This window comes from Coffea arabica, chromosome 1e (genome assembly GCF_036785885.1).
Source record: "Coffea arabica cultivar ET-39 chromosome 1e, Coffea Arabica ET-39 HiFi, whole genome shotgun sequence".
Taxonomy (NCBI): Eukaryota; Viridiplantae; Streptophyta; class Magnoliopsida; order Gentianales; family Rubiaceae; genus Coffea; species Coffea arabica.
The window spans coordinates 48,602,001-48,618,428 of record NC_092311.1 but is presented as its reverse complement, the minus strand read 5'-3'; the positions used below and the strand labels follow the sequence as shown (position 1 = coordinate 48,618,428).

General features: G+C 37.4%; 1 protein-coding gene across 1 annotated transcript; it reads left to right on the top strand.

The window, feature by feature from the left end:
- The first annotated feature begins 273 nt into the window (after positions 1-273).
- Positions 274-5,463, top strand: LOC113709847 (uncharacterized). Its single transcript, XM_027232703.2, has 4 exons — positions 274-498; positions 962-1,943; positions 3,873-3,989; positions 4,455-5,463. Exons 2-4 carry the CDS (start codon positions 969-971, stop codon positions 5,211-5,213), a joined length of 1,851 nt encoding a protein of 616 aa, XP_027088504.1. The 5' UTR covers positions 274-498; positions 962-968; the 3' UTR covers positions 5,214-5,463.
- Positions 5,464-16,428: the final 10,965 nt, after the last annotated feature.

Sequence of the window (16,428 nt, the reverse complement as noted above, 5' to 3'; positions counted from 1 at the left end):
GAATTCCCACTCACCTTTTACATTAAAAACAAGAGATATTTTGTTTAAGATCTTTTGCTCTATAGTACAGGACAATCCAGGTTTGGCTCAAATATATATATATATATATATATATATAAGCTATGCCCCCTACCAAAAAAAAAAAAAAAAGGAAAAATTTATTGTACCTGAAAAAGGAATATAGTGTACTACAAGAAAAACAAGGCCTAAATTAATAACGATAATAGAATCCCAAATGTAAATAAATAAAAGAGGTGCACCAGTGGGCCTGATGTGCTATTCTTCCGACCGACTGAGCCGTGGACCAATTTTATCTGCTTTATTTCCTTTTCCCTTCTCTCATCTCATTGGGTATAAAAGGAAAAAGTAAAATACACGTAAGGGACAAATCTAACGCTCTAATCCGATACTTACATGCCCTGATCAGCAAACTGTTTCAGAGGTTGGAGATCAGTGACCTAGCATTCTTCTGTCAGAAGATAATAATAATTCCGCCAGGTTAGTTCATCATCTTCCATTTGGCTCCAATTTTCGTTTCGCAGAAGAACTTTCTGATTTTAAATTAGCAAAAGCTTCAACTTTCTGACTAGTGGTTGTTTAGTAATTTATTTGTTTCAATGTCTGGTGTGGAGATTAGGCTGATCAGATTAGCAGCTAAGTGTAACTTAGTCTGGGCTATTGCCTTTCTTTTGTTTCTCTGTGTCGAAGCTGTTAATTTTACCAGATAATGAAGAAAAGCTTGATTTTTAGAAAAATTTTGGTAACTATATTGAATTTTATCGAAAATTAAATCCGAGCATTCCTTCGGCCAAAAAGAAAGAGCAACTAAATTACTTGGCTTTCTGGTTGAATTCTAGATGCATGCTATTCTGATGATGCTATAGGGTTTTTGAGGATATTCTACTTTTGATAGACTGCAGGCTTAGTGATAAATATATTTTGTTTTGCTTCATACATACAGGTTGAAGATGGTGCACCAAGTAAGTGAGGTCAATGTTTCGACCTCGAATTTGAGTGCTGAAGATAATGTTGCTGCTGAAACCACTTTAGTGGGAGCTGAATTGTCCAATCATCCAGTGGGGATGGATGTAATGCCAACTGAGATTGTTCCTCAAAGTGAGCATAAGGTGGAGAATACGTTGGATGAACTAGAAAGTGAGAGCAAAGATGAAGAGAACGTGAATGAAGAAGTGGGAAAGGGTGAAGAGCTTTATGATGATGAGGATGAGGAGGACGATGATGTTGATTATGATTATGATGATAATGATGATGATTATTTGATGGAGGAAGGAAGTGAGATAGAAAATAAAGAAAATGACATATGTGAAGTTAAAGATAACAACAAGAGTACAACTGGTGAAGAAAGTGAGAATAAAGAAAAAGAGTGCTGTAGCTTGGACCCAAAGATGAAGAAGGTCGGGAACAAGAATGGAAGGAATAAGGTGGTAAATGGGGAATTGGGTAAATTGACTTCTAAACGTGAAGCTAAGTTTGAAGGAGGTGAACACAATGTTCCAATTGTGAGAGAAGACGGAAAGAGTGCAAAAGCAGAGATTGAAGAGAAAGGTGAAGGAAGTGCAAATAAGAAGGGTAAGAAATCGAGGAAAAGGAATAGAAGGAAGGTTAAAGAAGGGAACGCCGAGAAAGTGGCCTCTAAATCCAAGGATAAGCTCAAACCATCAGGCAAGAAAAAGACTTTGAAGAAGGCTGCGAGCATGGGAATGATATTCATGTGCAGCTCTAAGACAAAAAGGGACTGTTATCGATATAAGGTTCTTGGTCTACCTGCTAATAAACGAGATATAGTAGAAAAAGTATATAAAGGGATGAGGCTTTTTTTGTATGATGTTGATCTAAAATTGATGTATGGGATCTATAAAGCTGCAGGACCTGGGGGCTATAACATTGAACCAAAGGCATTCAAGTCCCAGTTTCCATCTCAGGTTTGGTTATACTTTTGAACTCTGATGTGAGACATAGCTGAATAATCTTGACTTTGCTCTTTTTTGCATGCTGTTTACGCGTATATACTGTGATGAGTTTGTTGGTCAGTGACAATTGGATGACTTGGATGAATTTAATGCTCTTTAGCAGGAGAAGGTGTATATTTGCCGAAAAATCCATAATTTTTCTTGTTTCCTCCCTTTATCACTGACCACAATGTTGACATTGCACTTAAAAGTCCCTGTCGCTTTTTTACTATTGTTCGGAAAAGATCCATAAGTCCCTGTTAAAGCATGTGGCACTGTTAATCACTAGCTTGAATGAGCCTTGTCAAACATATGGCAAGTATAGGCACTGTCCCTGAATAATTCGTGATTGTTGACCCTTGCACTTAAACTTACTGCCTTTCCAGCGTACAGCTGTTCTTTGTTCAACCATTCTCCCCGCATTTCCATCTAAATTGCTTTTTCACTTTTTCTCCCACAAGATCCAGAAGTCTCTGAGATACCATCAGGCACCGTCCATCACTAGCTTGACTAAGCCTTTCAAACACATTGGAAGTTTAGCTTGTCTAGAATTTTCTGCACATGGTTGATATTTTACAGTGTGTTAAGATTTATAAGCCATATCATTTCATTTTAACATATTGTGTTCAGTTCTTCTTTAACCAATTTGAATTCTTTATTTAGTTAATTAACTGATGCTTCTGTTTTCCACAAATTGTGTATTCAACTTTAAAAAATGTAGATGGGGCTCATATTTTTGCTCTTACCTTTCTTTTGGCCAACTGATTGGCATATGCACTGATTTTGCATTGGTTTCGGGTTTAAAACAAAGAGTTCAAATTCGAACCTGTATGTGCTAATCAAGGAGTAGGACTAGAGTCGAGTTCGAACCTGTATGTGCTAAAATTGGTGAGTTTTTGGATAGGTTCATTGAGATGTCTAGCCTGAGGATAGCAGTATTCGTGCTTGACTATTTGCACCTTTAATGGGGGGGGGGGTGAATGCCAAGAGAGTTGTTTTGTGCGAATGTAGATGTAAACCGATGAATGGAAATCATAGCTCTTTTATATCAATTTAACAACGATAGAGTGTTTTATATGGCAAGAATACTGTTTGATGTCAATTTTTTTGTAAAGTGTTTCATTTGCTTCCTTTGTAAATGATTGATTGGCTGATGCTGTGAAATTCGGCTGATGAGTGACCTACCTCAAGCTGGTAATTGTGTTGTTATTCTCTCTGATTTGGCTTTTATATCAAAAAACTTTTAGAGATGCTCCTGCACATGCTTTTGTACCAACATTTCTTGTCATAAATCCCAAATCTCTTTATCCACTATGATCCTTTTGTCTTGATCGATGTTGTTATTTTCAACGTTACTGAATAGCACTGAATCTAAACCAATTCTTGGTCGCAGTTCTCTTTTTGGTCCCGACATCAAGTTGCCTGGCTTTTGCCTTGGAGAATGAACATTTGAAATCCAGACTTTGATGTTTTGCATTTAACTGAATACTTCTGAAAACTGTTGCCCTTCTGATGCCCCTCTTTAGTCTTATGTGCTATGAATTGCTAAAATGAAGAGCCTTTAGCACTTTTAATCCTAGAGTTGGCTCTGTTAGTTGTGTTTCAGATTGTTGGTTGTTAGAATAGCTGCTATGAATTCTAAGATGCCAGTTTTTGGATAATGCAGATATCACTGATAGGATGATTTAGTGAAGTTTGTAATGTTTGAATGCTGAAATGGATAGTGGAAAGAGTAGTTGTCATTCTAAACAATTTTCAGGGTGTATTTGCTGAACATTTTGGACAGTTTTACATGTAATTTTACTGTTGGTAAATTTGCTTGATAATGCTGAAAACCCAAAATTTAGAGCCAGTAGCCATAATCCCAGAACAACCTTCTATTCATAACTGAAAGTGTACCAGGTTCGCTTTATTGTTATGGAGGATTGCATACCATTGGCAGAGGACAAGTTTAAGAAGGTTATTAAAGAAAATTATTTCACAAGGACCAAGTTTGACTGCCAGTTGAAATCTGAGCAGGTAAGTTGAGGTTTTGTTTCAACTTTCAGCCATTATATGTGAAGCATGAACCCGTATAATCTGTCAAGGTATTTACCCATGTCTTGTAGTGTTATACTGGTATTATGATGCTTAATAAAATGAGAAACAAAACTGGAGAAAGGAGAAGATAGGGAAGAGGGAGAAAGATGGGGGTAATGGAGAAAGGCAAGGGAAAAACTCAAATTTTCATTGAGTAACCAGTAATGGTCATCTTTAAATGCTTAGTCTGCAAATCAGCTACGTGAATCAGCAAAGGCTTAGTAGAAAACAGAAAGAGGAATAAAATCTTTTCTGATTCACATAAATTGCAATTTTGTTGCTCTTAATTGACTTTGATTAGTTTGAGATTTTTCTGTCATTTGTGCAACTGGATTTGTTCTCCTGCCCCTTGAACTGGCAATCTATTATGTGATGAGCTCCATCGCTTCATACATGCCATGATAGGTGAGGAAATTGTGCAAGCTTTTTGTTGCTGTGAGCAAACGCCCCAGGTCCAAAGGTTTGGATAGGGGTTTCAAGGAGAGGACTTATGCATCGATAGGTCGGGATAGGCTTAGAGTTCTAGACATAGATGAAGAGAGGCGCTCTGCCTTAGATGAGAAGCGTCAATATCCTGGTATTCGTCAAAGGGAAGTAATTGCATCTCCGCTGGACCCAGTGCACCGATTTGCTCCTTTACTTCCGCCAGCCGCTGCTCCATTATATGCCTATGACAGGACTACTGAAAGAGATGCTTACAGGCAGAACCTGTTGTCAGAGCATCGTGATTCCTACAGACGACGACCGCTGGAGTGCCGGGATGCTTACAGGTGGGAGCCTTATGGACAACCACTCTTGGATTCTCGTGATTCTTACAGGCGGGAGCGTTCCAGACAATCACCACTGCAGTCTCCGGATGTTTACAGGCAGGACACTCTTTTGGATCATCGTGAGAATCATGGGTGGGATGGGGTAGTGGAGCATCTTAACGCGAGGCCATTAAAGCTGGAAGCAAGGCATCGTGATGACATTGCCATGGATGATCCTTACATCTTGTACAGAGAACGTCAATCGTACCGTGATCCTGTTTACATTCAAAATTTGTCGCCAGAACGTGATTGTTACCTTCCTGTTGGCCGACGATACAAGTACCGATCTAGAGAAGACCCATTAACGGAATACCGCTCGACACGATCCTTTACTCGAGCCCGGTATAGATACTAGAAAGTGACAGCAGTGGAGCTCTCTCCGGATGCAATGCTGTTTCGAGTCGGAATCAGTTAGTTGGAAGGCACGATGTTTTATACTATCATTCTTGTGGGAGAAACTGATTTCCAGAGACCCAACTTAGCTGCTCTACCTGTAATTTTAGTATGCAAGTTTTTAATATGCCAAATAAATTTCTGTAATTTTAATATGCAAGTTTGTAATATGCCAAATAAATTTCTGTAAAAGTGCAAATTTAGCTGCTGTATCTCTCCGCCATTTTTAAGTTTGCAGTACCAACTGGTTGCCTATGCTTTGAACATTGCTGGTGGTGGCGGCCTTGCAGAAATGAGTAATACAATTTATCTATGCTTTTGAGCGGTTAAAACTTCGAGTATTATGGCGGTGCCTTGGCTTGGGTGTTACAGTAATAGTTACCATTCGGCTCCGGAAGTTCCTTTTAGAAATGTATGAATTTCGATGATTGTCGTCAAATTCGTAATTACCATTCCGTTCCGGAAGTTCTTTGCTAGAAATGAACGTTGAGGTAAAATTTGATCCTGCAGGGCAACTTTGAAAAATACACCGAAACACCTTGTTTGGATTGCTATTTTTCGTCAAAAAATTATGTCGTTTTTCGTGATCGCATTTCCTTATTACCTTTTTTCCTCACATACATCAAATCGCTACAGTATTTTTTTCATGAAAAATTATGAAAAATGCAATCCAAACACAATCTTCGACAAATAGTAGTACGTCAGCAGAAAGTAAGTATTACTACTAGACTCAATATCTACAAGACAATTAAGAGGTACGACAATTGGTTTTATTATACAAAAAAAAAAGGAAAAATAAAAGAGGTATAAATATTGAACTTGAGTTAAAATCAGTTGTACGTCCTTTCTGAAGTTTGAGAGAATAGACGATTTTATTCTCTTTTTTTTTTTTTTATTATTTAAAATATTATTTAAATACAAATTGATCATGGGCTCATCACTATCCGCCAGAAAAATATTTTTTTTTGTATATAACTTGTCTTTTGAATCTCCTTGCAGATTACAAGATATCTGTCCTATTTATGAGTTCGTAAATAATTTATGCTAGTCTCGCGGTTCGATATTTATTTCCAGCTTTTAAATAACTGCATCACTTGACTTGAGGAAAATTTTGTAATTTTTTTTTTTTTTTGTCAGCAACGATACATTTGTATAACCTACATTTGAAGCTGTTCTTACAGATTAGCCAAATATACGCATCTTCGTACGGGGAACCCAAACAAGAAGCACCTATATTATATATGATGATAAAGTTCCGATTAGGTGCCAGAATTAAGTAAGAAGAGCGCGTACAAGTACTAGGAAGAGCAGTAGTTGTTTATTTCAGGTTGGTTAAACATCCGATTCCTACTTAATCAACTGAAAAAATTAGCTGCTGAGCCTGAGAGATGGGGTGGGTGCATGGACCACTGGCTCTTCTTCTTCTGCATGTGAGGATAATGAGTTCACTGACCTTAATTTCATTACTAGACATGATCACAGTTGCCACGTTTCCCATGTTGACCTAAATTAAACATTGGTCCTCTGCACATTTCAATTTAGAGGACAAGAATTTAGCCTTTTTGAGGTGTTATTATTATTTCAATGGGGGTTAGTTAAAATGGTAGTTGTTGCTGTTGGTACTCAGCTTCTCTTTTCGGGTAATCATGGCAGCGCCAGTGTGTGACTGTGTGTGTTCACATTATTGTAATGAAGAAGTATCGATGAGTGTGTTTGTTTTGTCTCGATGACTTGAAAAAGAAAAGGAGTACTGAAGTGTCCGAGTGAAGAGGGGTTGGTGTCAGCTTTGCTTGCTCTAGAAACTTAAATGGTTCCCTTTTTTTTTTTTTTTTAAACTTAAATGCTTTGCTTAAAGTTGAAGGCCATTTCTGTCGTCCTCAGAGGCAATGTCCCATTTAGGACCAGTGCGCCCTTGCAACATATGCAAATGGTCCCTATTATTGCTAATTCTTGTGGTGTCATAAAGGACCGGCTACAGAATAACCGCTACAGAACCCATTGCGGTTTATTTGCCAAAATATATTTGCTTACATCATCATTACAATTTTCAACGCACCTTTTTATCTTCCCAATTACCTTTTTATCTCACATACATCACATCACAAAAAAGTGCTACAGTAAAAATATCTCTAATAATTCACAATCCAAACAAACCCGTGGCTAAGTGGCAGTAGGGGATCTGTTTAAGGATATATAACGAATTAATTTCTAAGGAAAGATGGTACATTGGTATTTCATAAAATGAGATGGTTGCCTCAGTGCGCTGGCTGATGAATGAAGCCTATAAGTAAGGTACATTTGATAGAATAGAAGCATAAAAGCTGCATTGCCCCTTCTGTGCTCACCAAATAGTCTAATTCCCAACTCACCACCACAACCAAAAGCAAATAATAAGCATTTATCCTCGCGCTCATTAATTTCATCGAGTTTGGATTGGAGGAGCACTGCAAGTAGCGTGTAGCTTCTGTCAAAGGATGTCTATTAATTTTCTGTAACTTTAGAATTTAATAACTCACGAGTGCTCTTTTTTTTTTTTTCTCACATTCTCGAATGCCCGAACTTATAAGGTCTCAAATTAGTAACTCTTCTGGAAGCAGGAATGACCATCACGAATCACAAATTAAATTTTCCAGAAGGCAGGCATCCGAGTGGAGCAGACGAAGCACAGTGGCGAGTCAAAGTAGCTGCTAAAGGTGGGGGCCGTAGGCTTTCCTTTCTTATATCCAATCTGAAATTGGGAAACTTGGCTGTGAAATCCGATGGAGTAAGAGATGGAGTGAGTGGGGTCATGCTGAGACATCTGTAACCGAACGGGTTCGCCGTTCTGTCTTCTGATCCGTCAATTCAAACACTCCCGACCAAGGCAAACTACAGTAGTGTCATTGTGTGAGCCTGAGGCCTCACGGCTTCGACGAGTCTTTTGATTTTCAGGTCGAACATTCATATCCACTCGCAAATAGCAATGCATTCATCTTCCTTGAATATGCCCATTTCTGAGGGGAATTGATATTTGGACCTCTTCAGTTAGTTTCTGGCACTCCTTAGAGACGTACTGTATTATTCATCGAGTGAATTGGAGTGTTGAATACTAAAATGAATGTACGAATATCAATTTTTTTTTTTTGTTGGAGAGATTAAACTTAAAATGGGAATTTTTCTGTCTCTAATTAAGACTTCATTGAGCGTTGACTTCTGAGATTTTCACAACATGTGAAATGGGAATTTTCTGAAAAATGTGTGGACGAAGATATATATAATGCAGATATATATCACACTAGGAAAAATAAAGAGAGGAAGAAGACGAAATGAAGTGAGGAAGAATAATCCTGAAATACATAAAACAGAAAAATTGATGCTACAACGACATAATATGAAAAAAAAAAAAAAAAAAAAAGAAGGAAGAAGGTGTCAAGAAGAGGGAGGTGGAAGTGGGGTAACCAAAGGGGGCCACGACACCCGAATTTGACAAATTAGATGATTTGCTGATAGATTTTATATTGAGGATGGATGTTGGAGTATCACATGGGGAGGGAAGGATGATTGATAAGAATGGAATTGATGTATATGATATAATAAACCAAAAGAAATTTTTTTTTTTTTTTTTAAAAAAAGAAACCAAAAGAATTAATTAGGAATTGAAAATTTTCTGAATTCACATGCAAGCGGGTGTGCGAACATTCGTCCACTTCTACACTTGCTTCCATTTGCCAATTTGACCTTTACCCATCTTCCCTTGCTCAGTTTCTCAATCAAGAAAGCGAAAATGAGACGACAGAGCATGTGATATGAGCCAATTTTGCAGCAAAAATATAACCATCATGTTTACTTGCAGAAAATTTTTATTTGCAAACCAAAATTCCATGTGTGACTCCGCGGGTTGGTGCAGATGAGCATTACTTGCAGTTGCCGATAAGAATGGTCATGCTGGACTTCTTTTGCACCATCAGGTTTTAGCACTTGAGTAGTTAAAATAAATAAATAAATAATAGATACATAAGGTCGAGATTGAAGGAGATGAGCAGGGCAAATGTTCATCGAATAGCGTAGATGCAGCAGTAGCAGTTGAATTGAGCAATCTGATAATGAAGGTTAAGAGGCAAATTCCTGCAGGGATAGCATACTGAGTGTCGTGAGGGGTCTTTACTTCTTAGTAGCAGCGGCCTTACTGGCTTGTCCTTGTGAGGTTGCCATCCCACATCGGTTCTGGGGGATTTGGGTTTGGGTTTATAAGTCCCTGAGAGGACCTCAAAAGTTGCCGGCATTTGAGGTTTCGAGGTTTCTTTGTTCTGAAATACTCACTACTATTCATATATTTATGTTGCACTCAACTCTTTATAAACTCTATAGAGTGAAAGACGAGAATTGTGACAAGTATAAATTAAAGTAGGAAAGCTTTTAATCCAAGAAATGGCCTCCTTTTCCTTTTGTCCCAAGGCCAAGGATGACAGAACCTGACCCGGGCTTATCATATTAAACTTCTTCGGAGGCCGTCTATTAAATTCCAATCCCCAATTACGTACGACGACTAACCATTAATTACATGAGGACCACCACCAGCTCATGCATGCTTGCCTCCATTTGAAGTTAAATTGATCTTTCAGTTACTCGTACTATATATGTTTTTCTAGTCTAGAAGGAAAAAAACACAGAACAAAATCATCATCGACGGCCGAATCGTGCACCTTTTCTTTTTTTTGAATAATTTAAAAAGTGGGAGGTGCTGAAGCAAAAACTTCCAAATCATAAAGGTCAAGTTAAGCTAAAGTGAGAGAGAGAGAGATAGAGAAGAAACTCCAGAGGAAAGAAACGAATTGGAATTTGACTCCAGACCTTGACAATAGAGAGAATTGCAGTCTACTTTAACCCCCGAAATCTTCCAAACGATAAGCTACAAAGTTTCAGTTAAAAATCAATGTCAAGCACAAACGCTTTTCATCTCATCACTCACGATTCTAACTATGGCCAAATGCAGTTCGCATGCATTCGACTACCAAGAAATGTTTTCATTATTTTATTTTAATTTTTTAAATAAAAGAAAAGAAAAGAAAAGAGAATAGAGCACTGCATGTCAGCCATTATCCTGATGTCGTCTGTGTCATTCATTCACAACTCACGAGGCTACAACGTTTGGTCAAACTTGTGTCTTTGTTTTTCGATCCTGTTCTTTTGGCTTATGGGGATCACTAGAATGAAAAAAAAAACTAATTGGTCCACTAAAATTACACAATAAGAAAAAAAAAAAAAAAAAACAGAAAATGTGTCGATATTCTATTGCCTGGTCACATTGAAATGCAAGCAAGCTTTAACTTTAAGTCGTTCCTTTTTTAATTTTGCTCTGACGGGAAAGGAGCTTCTGGTTTTCCTTTGACTCTATTGTGGCAATAGCTTAAAAGTTGAATGCCCTTTCTAGCTTTGGTGGCAATAGCTTTGGGAGGTAGCATGATGGAGTAATACCTTCCACATTCAGGAGTAATGAAGCAGCATCATTACTTGTTCATTCTTAAGAAATGTTGTACCTCCATGTATAGCTCACTTTTGCACGCTAAATACTATAAGATTTCATTTGGATCGTGAAATTTGATAAAGGATTTGAAATCCATTCAAACCGTCCGTCCAATTGTTTAGATTACTTAAGAAACATCTAAATTTATAATTTACCAATTATCAAACTACATTTTAAACATTACAATAATTTGTGAGTTCAAATCATTCATCCAATCCTTCAATCCTTTAGCAGTGAGTGACTGTTGGGGCTATGGGTTACTGATATTGGTGAAAATATAAAAAAACTGATCACCTCGTGCCACCGCCATTTCCCACCTATGCCTCCAAACCAGTACTAGTATTTGAACAAGTAGGAGGAGTAAAGGGCGGGCGTGAAGAAAGAAGCGCCAAAAGATCAGTTTTGAGTGCCTGTCTGACCAATGAGGGAAGAATCAAATGATTAGCATTACCGTTAAATTCAGAATTGGGGGGTTGGAAAAAGGCATGCCGTAAACTTAATCATAAGGGGGGCTTTGTTTGCATGATGCAGTAGTTAGTCTTCAAATGGTTTCTTTTTCAAGCAATAACCCTCCACAGCTATGGCGGTGTGTGGGACTAAGATAACATAATATTGATGTGCAGCGCACATGGGGGGGTTTGAAAATGAAGAAAAGTGAATGTTCAATATTAGATTCCCTTTAAAAAAAAAAAAAAAATTTCCCCCTTTTTCAATAGATGAGGATGATGCGACAACAACATAAACACTACTGGTGCTGCATCATCTCCTCTCGTGCATTTGCAGTACTTCCACTTTTCTTTTTACTGGGCCAAAAAGAAAAGTGATCGACCTTGGCTTGCATGATCTACCTTATTAGTTGACAAGACGATTTCTACGTGTGGGCAATGGCACGTCCCCTTCTGTCTTCATTTTACGTAGTAAAGGAGTACTTTTTTTGCTTCTACTGTACATAATTACATCTCAACCAACAGCTACCCGGTTAGTTAATGGCAGTGCTGCTTAAAGTGGGAACTAATTAATTACAGTTAATTTGAAATTAATGAACATAACAATTTAACAACTGGCCATAAATGAACGAATTAATTTTTACTTTATAAACTTCGAATTTTACAAGGACAAAAGGGAAAAGGGATATCCAACCGAAAAAAAAAAGAGTGAGGATTGAAAACTCGTTCTGATAATCAATGGGCTCTAGTAAATTCAACCACTATTTTGACTGTGTATAACAGATTAATAAATATAAGAATCCGACTAGATCAAAAAAAGTGCTCTGCAGATGGGGATTCGAACTCCCTGACCTTCCGTCCGAAGAGGGACTTGATCCCTTTTTGGTTGACACTGAACTTTGGCTCAGTGGTTTGGATTCTATACTTGTAAATGATCATTTGTATACAGCTATCCTATGCAGGACATCAAGAAGAAAAGTATCCACAGTTGTATACGTGGACCAAACTTCTACGTACTTGCCGTAGCCTTTGAAGCAACATTAACAAGCTTACGTACATTATTCCACGCTGCCTGTTGCCGGTCAAAATTTAGTTACCTCTGCTCTGACCAAGCTCGAGCTCGAGTTCGAGCCGCTCGTTAGAACTATCGAGTCGAGCTCGAGCTTAGAAATATGATACTCGAAAGTTCGACGAGCTCTATCGAGCTTTTTATAATATATATTTTAATTTTTATTATTATGAAATGTCAATAATATCTTTTATTTAAAATTATATATAAAATATTAATTTTTATTACTTGAGCTTGATTAGGCTTGATTGAGCTCGAATAAGCTCGATTGAGCTTGATTTGAATTGATTACATTTAATTAAACTCGAGCTCGAGTTCTATAAATTGATATCGAGCTCGAATTTTAAAAGCTTGACGAGCTCGAGCTCGAGTTTAGTTATTTTGCCTCGAGTCGAGCTCGAATAGTGCACTACTCGAGTTCGATTCAACTCGACAGCAGCCCTAGTCTCAGGTCTCCACACAAAATGATTAGAGGTATTAGTGATGGATAGAGCTATTAAATAATTGAGTTTCAAAGTGTGATAAGAGTGAAGATCATGAAAACGAACTGCTGAAAGAGGAAATGCTAAATTAACGTCAATTTACTTATTGACATTTAATTGGACAACTTTTCAGTTTTTTCCGAGAGCAGTAGCATGCATGGTTACGTGTTAATGAATAAATTGTACGAGTCAAAGTTAGGTTGCAATTCTCTGTGCCGGCAAAAAGGTAGTATATCGGCAACTACCATACCCACCCCATTTTTTCACCATAACAATCCCATTGATCGATGCTGCATTTGCGATCGTAAGAATTACTCCATAGTAGTAGTAGTAGTACAAGAGAGAAGGAAACAAAAGAAAAGACGTGCAGCGGCAAAAGAAAAGTAGCTGATGAGTGGCTGGAGATACGCGTGCAGCGCAGCTCTTGTGGCGCCGGCTGGCGGCTACGGATAAACAGTTTTAAGGCTTTAAACTTGAAGCCGTGGCTGGGCATGGCCCCGATAATTACGGGATCTGTGATGGGTCCCAACCCTCAAGCTAACCCCCACACCCTCCACAATTATACCAGTACTAATCACTAATGTTGTTGTTGGATGCCACATTTCTAGTTGTCTTGTCTCTTGCTAATATTTGTTGGGAGCTTTCGCTTTTGTAGCCTTGATATAAATTATATTAATGTGTGCTCAAGTTTATATTTTTCTTTAAAGTATACCGCGAATTTAATTAATCCCCAGCCCCTATCATGTACGCTCATGAATTACATCATAACAATATAAAACAAAATTCGCACAATTGGTTGCTTCAATCTTTATTTGTTGCACCATGTCTCCTGAATTTGCTCATCACAATAGTAAACTAAAACTTTTTATCCAACTTTTTGATTTTTATCTTTCTTTTGGGAGATTCTAAGATTTCTTTTGGACGGTGCCTCCAAGATTCAATTTAATTTGTAAGGACATTGACAGGATGATTCTGAGACCCTTAGTTCTTGACTGTCAATCCGCAGTGTGTTTGGACTGAAAATTATTTGAGATAATTTATGAAAAGGTACTGTAACACTTTCTTGATATGATATATGTGAGATAAAAAGGTGATTGAAAAATGTGTTGATGATGCAAGTAAATCAATGTGTGTAAATAAGGTGTAAATAAAGTGAAATAATTGACAATCCACACGACGTTAACATGTTTTCCCTTCTCGCTTGACAAGATGATCATGGAATTTTCCATTTCCATCCCCTCAATGCATGGAGACTTGGGAATTTTCTTTTATTCAAAGTCAAAAACTGCAGCCAACAAAATCAAAACCCTTTTCGTTTTGAGAATTATTCTTCGAGTAATCGAAATCAAAGATGTGCGTTATGGGGTGGCTCTTGTCTGTTCAGTTTGTGGTCTTTGGTGGGGCTAAAATGGTATCCTTGTCGACGTACTCGTAACCAACAAAACGAAACGGTGGGTGAGGGCATGCTTAATCCTTAGAATCATAGCCGCTGCTTGCGCCTAAATTTCCGTTTAAATAAAAAGGCAATCCCAAAACTCCGACTGACTTGTGCTCTAGTACCACAACTCAGTACTAATTGTTCATCACCAACCTCTTTTATCTATTCCTCCTCTCGTGTGTCTGGATTATTCGTATAGCCACCCCCTTCGTCATTTGTTCTTTTCATTTCATTAGTTGTATTCCAAGGTTGCCCTCGAGGACAACGACACAAACAGGGTACCACCGAGGGCAATTATGTCTAATGACCAAAAGATAGAAAATTTGAGACTTTCTACACATGTAAAAAAGTGAAAGCATCATTCATCAAATTACACTCTCTAATTTGACAACTTTAGATTTTTTTTTTCTTTTGTCAATACTGACGGATGCACCTATATGAATATAAAAGAAGTCACGTTAGTGACAACGTGATGAATGGTAAGGTTTGAATTATTGATCTCATACTTCACAAAGACATGTGATGATCAACTACTACTCTATTTTTTTTTTGTCACAACGATTGAATTTCTATAACCTAATCTAGCACAATCTATGGGGTTGGGGGAGGGGGACTCGATGTGAGTACATACTCCATCGAAAAAAACCAATTAAGGCCGCCACATACAGTGACAAATTGGTGGGAGATAAGGGTTGAACCCACCCTTGACCTCCCACACCACCAAAACTTACCAAAGGCCTAGTGGCGTCAATTACTACTCTAGTGATGGTTGGCTACAACATTAGGTTATTACGGAAGCATTCTTTCATAATAGTCCTTCTTTCCTCCCCCCATAAATAGTCCTCAAGCTCAAGCCCTCCTCAATAACTTTAGATTTTTTATTTTTTTTTTTATCAATCCTCACAATCTATTACTACTTCTAATGCACTCATATGGATTTAAGAGTTACTATCTACTCCTATTCCTAAGAAAACTATGGATGCACTCATATGAATTTAAAAAAAGTCATATTAGTGACAACATGATGAAAGGCAAAATATGAATTCTTGACCTCCCACCCTACAAAGATATGTGGTGAGTGGTAGTTAGTTACAACTTTAGGTTATTATGGTAGCATTCTTCTGTTCTGTTATTAGTAGTATTTGTGAAGAACTACAGGGTACTCGAGAGAATGACAACTAGGATTACAAGTCAACAAATGCACAACATTGAGGGTCTATTTGGTTGGAAGTAAAATGTTTTCCTTGGGAAAATATTTTCCATGGAAGTAATTTTCCATGAAAATCATTTCCCTTTCATCATTTTCAGGTGTTTGGTTAGCTTATTGAAAATATTTTCTTACTTCATTTTTCTGGTGTTTGTTTAACTTTTGAAATATTTTCACTTTTATCTCTATCTTTACTTTCTACACATTATAACTACATACTTCTTCCCATGCAAAATAAGAAATTTTATCTCATTGTTTAACTTTAAAAAATCTTGGAGAAATGTATATATGAATAAAAAATATCTCCTTAAGCAATAAACAAATTGCTGGTCATTTAGTGTCAAATATCAATCACATGCAATGCTTATTGTGACATATATCTTGCACTCTCACTGCTGAAAGTTTCTCTAGAAAAGAATGTCCCTATTATACATAATTAATTACTAGCATAGGATGAGCATGATGAGATTTTTTTTTTTTTTTGAATATACTAGGGGAAGGGTTGGGTGGTACGGGGGAGGGAGTGTAAGGAAGAGGTTTTGGGTTCGAGTCCTCCTGTTTACATTAAAAAAAAATAAGAACATACTACAAGATGTTTTTAGTAAGTTTGGAACATACTACAGGCGAGATGCATGCATTTCGGAAAACAACTTCAGTAAGTTTGGAAGGGAAGTTGTTTTCCATAAGATGAGTGAAAATATTTTACATAGGAAAATGTTTTCAGTAACTTTTGTGCAACCAAACACGGGAAATTAGGAAAATATTTTCCTGGAAAACATTTTCACCCGAAACAAACGGACCCTGAACCTCCAAGTTCTCTGCCCTTCATTCATGATAATCAAAAGTCAAAAAACAAACATGCAGGTTACGTTCAGTTTTCAATTTACGCCGGGGGAATTCTTCCAGGTCCTTTATTTGCCTCAGCCCAATTGTCCAATTCTTTTTGTTTTTCTTGGTAGAAGGAAAAGAAAAGTTATAAGTATCAATTAATTAATAAGCAAAATACGATGTGTAATTTCCTTATTTCGCAGC

What these genes read in the sequence shown, in the direction of transcription:
- LOC113709847 (XM_027232703.2), top strand. Translation starts at nt 969, where the DNA reads ATGGTGCACCAAGTAAGTGAGGTCAATGTTTCGACCTCGAATTTGAGT. An exon ending in AGTCCCAGTTTCCATCTCAG is followed by an intron (nt 1,944 to 3,872) that starts GTTTGGTTATAC and finishes AAAGTGTACCAG; the next exon opens with GTTCGCTTTATTGTTATGGA. An exon ending in GCCAGTTGAAATCTGAGCAG is followed by an intron (nt 3,990 to 4,454) that starts GTAAGTTGAGGT and finishes ATGCCATGATAG; the next exon opens with GTGAGGAAATTGTGCAAGCT.